The sequence below is a fragment of the Austrofundulus limnaeus genome, unplaced genomic scaffold (genome assembly GCF_001266775.1).
Source record: "Austrofundulus limnaeus strain Quisiro unplaced genomic scaffold, Austrofundulus_limnaeus-1.0 Scaffold39, whole genome shotgun sequence".
Lineage (NCBI taxonomy): Eukaryota > Metazoa > Chordata > Actinopteri > Cyprinodontiformes > Rivulidae > Austrofundulus > Austrofundulus limnaeus.
The window spans coordinates 2,696,324-2,699,081 of record NW_013952441.1 but is presented as its reverse complement, the minus strand read 5'-3'; the positions used below and the strand labels follow the sequence as shown (position 1 = coordinate 2,699,081).

At 35.6% G+C, this 2,758-nt stretch overlaps 1 protein-coding gene across 1 annotated transcript in view; it reads left to right on the top strand.

The window, feature by feature from the left end:
• Positions 1–2,758, top strand: part of LOC106516659 (alpha-N-acetylgalactosaminide alpha-2,6-sialyltransferase 1) — a 13,143-nt gene continuing 10,385 nt past the window's right edge. Inside the window, exons 1-2 of the mRNA XM_014007126.1 lie at positions 1–233; positions 1,376–1,538. Coding sequence (XP_013862580.1) covers positions 87–233; positions 1,376–1,538 — 310 coding nt within the window. The 5' untranslated portion in view covers positions 1–86. The remainder of the gene's footprint in view (positions 234–1,375; positions 1,539–2,758) is intronic.

Here is a 2,758-nt window from a genome sequence, read left to right as displayed (position 1 = left end):
ATAACAGATCAACAGGGGAAGACAGCTGGATTAAATATGAAATCTTATTGGACAAAACTGAACTGAACAAAGGTCCAACGACTCAAATGACTCCAGTGACAACAGAACCACTTAATACCACAACCCCTGTTCCTGAGACCCCTATTCCCATCATTCTCAAGAAGTCTTTCAAGAAATTTCCTCAGTGGGATTTTGAGGATATTTATAACCAGGATGCTCCACCGAGACCAGCAGTAAGTTCTTTAAGACATAATAACACAAAAACATGTGAAAGGTATTTACTTTGTGGGTGTTAGCAGGTACTGTTATATGTCTTCAGCGTTGATGAATTTTCCATTTGCTTTTCTCTCTCTGTACACTTCAGGTGTTTGTTTAAGCTATGGGCTCCAGAGCTTTCACTAAATCAAGCGTTAAGTGTTGCTGAATATCAGGGCCGTGCAGAGACCAGTAAAGGGGCAGGTGCTCAAAGTAAAAAAAAAGGTGTGGGGGGGGCACAAATTATAGCAACGGCACCGCATTGTAGGGTGGAATATAAGTAAGAAAAGTAAGGATGGAAATGTACAACTGAACCAAATCTAGGAAAAACTAAAAYATCCACACCACCATACATACGTGTTATTTATTTATTTTCACTCTGCAGGACTCCTTTCATTATAGTGGCTGAAACCCTAACAGTAACAACCACAGTCCAGCACCAGGAGRTTGACTTTAGTTCTTTAAACTATTTACTAACTATGATGAACTAGTATAAATATATACCATTCTGACAACATATTACCTTGTACATAACCCATCACAGCTGCACGGAGTTGGAAAAAATATTTTTTGGAGAAGTCGCCTCCCAATAAATGTCACTTTGGAAAATCTAACTGCTCACTTTTACTCAGTTCTTTTACTTTTAATACTTAAGCAGATTTTGTGGCAGAAATTTACTCTTGATACTTAAGTACAAAAAATATCAGCTAAGACTTTTACTCAAGTAATATTTTTAGAGAATACTTTAACTTTTACCTAAGTATTTTTATAAGATACTTGAACTTTTACTCAAGTGTCACTTTGAGGTACTTTATACAACACTGCGCGTCACAGGGGAAGCAGGTCAAAGGTAACAGGTGATGTCGTGTTTCATTTTTTCTTTTTACAAAACAACATGAATAATACATATTTCAACTAGGTGTTAGAGGAGGGCATGCGCAAAATAAATAAATAAATAAATAAATAAATAAATAAAATACACTTGACCAAATGGGCACTTCAGGACAAAGGGCAAGGGGGGCAGGTGCTCCAGCCCCCCACCCCTCTACCTCCCGCACGTGCCTGCTGAATATCAATGTCTATTTGGAATTAATTTATCATTAAACACTGTCATACTCAGACATGTGCCCACTCTCTGCGCAACTCCAAGGACGAGGMCTTCCAGAAGGCTTTCCTGCCCAACATACGCCTGTTTCTGCACAGAGACAACTTCAACATGAGCGAGTGGAACCGGCTCTCACATTTTAACAACCCGTTCGGCTTTATGGAAATGAAGCATGACGGTAGGTAATTGCTTTAGTAAGGCCCTTACTAGACAACTTATGTCAACTTATGAAACATTTTWATGCCTAAATTRCWAATAAAAGTTGTGTTKAATCAATTTGTTAGAATTACATGAACACACCTAAAAGAAGCTTCCAGTTGATTTTTTCAATTCCATCTTCAATTTCGATGTCTTTAAAATTTTCACAAGCTGGCATAAGTTGTGATAATGTGACAGGGCCTGTAGTAGTTTAAAACATGTTTGTAAAAATTTAAAATGATGGAAGATTTTCAGRATAATAGACTTTTTCTCAATGAAACAGTGAAAAGACTGAATATTCAACCACAGTTCAGAAATTCATCAMACGGCTATTTTTTTTTCTGATCAAGTTTCATCAGAAATCAAAACTTGATGTTCCTGATCTGCGGCTTTYGRTTAAAGCTCTATCATACARAGATTTTACTYGTTGTTCTTTGAACCAYKTCAGCTTAGAGGAATAAAAAAAAGTTTTAATTACTAGTCAGAGCAGGACCAAAACCAAAAGCAGTCGTAAAACACCTCAGTCAAGCAAATGCTATTTTAAACTCTTTGTGCATTTATGGCATTGCAATTACATTTATGAATGTTTGCGAGCATAATAGCAGCAGCAGCCTGCTGTAGTACTTTCTGTAGCCTTTTTTTGTTTTATTTTGAATATGCACAAATATCTAGCTTCCACTTATTACATAACATATGTCTCCATAGCACAAAAAAATGAAAATAAACTAAACAAAAGGAAASTCAAAATTGTAAAACTCTTCAACCAAAAAAGCCAATAAAATAGTTGGCGTAGTCAAAAAGGAGTGAGTAGCATAGCTTATTATACCTCACCCCTTTGTACCTCTAATTGTACATAGCCATATGATCACATATACATATATACACATTTAAATTTTCACACACATACTCACAAACACATATCCATGACTGTCAATCTACAGGATAGCCATCTCAAGTTATCATTGCATCTCAATTTATAATAAACAACCTTAATCAGTATATGTTTCCAACAACACATTTTAATACATTTTCTTAAAATGCCTGATATTTGGACATGTCTGAGATCCCCACTTAAATTATTTCATGGTCTACCTCCAAAAATAGATATACAGAAACCTTTCATGGTTGTTTATGGAAGCGAAGAAGTAACAATATCCTAATTAAAATGGATTAATAGAAATGCTGTTTCATTTTCAACAT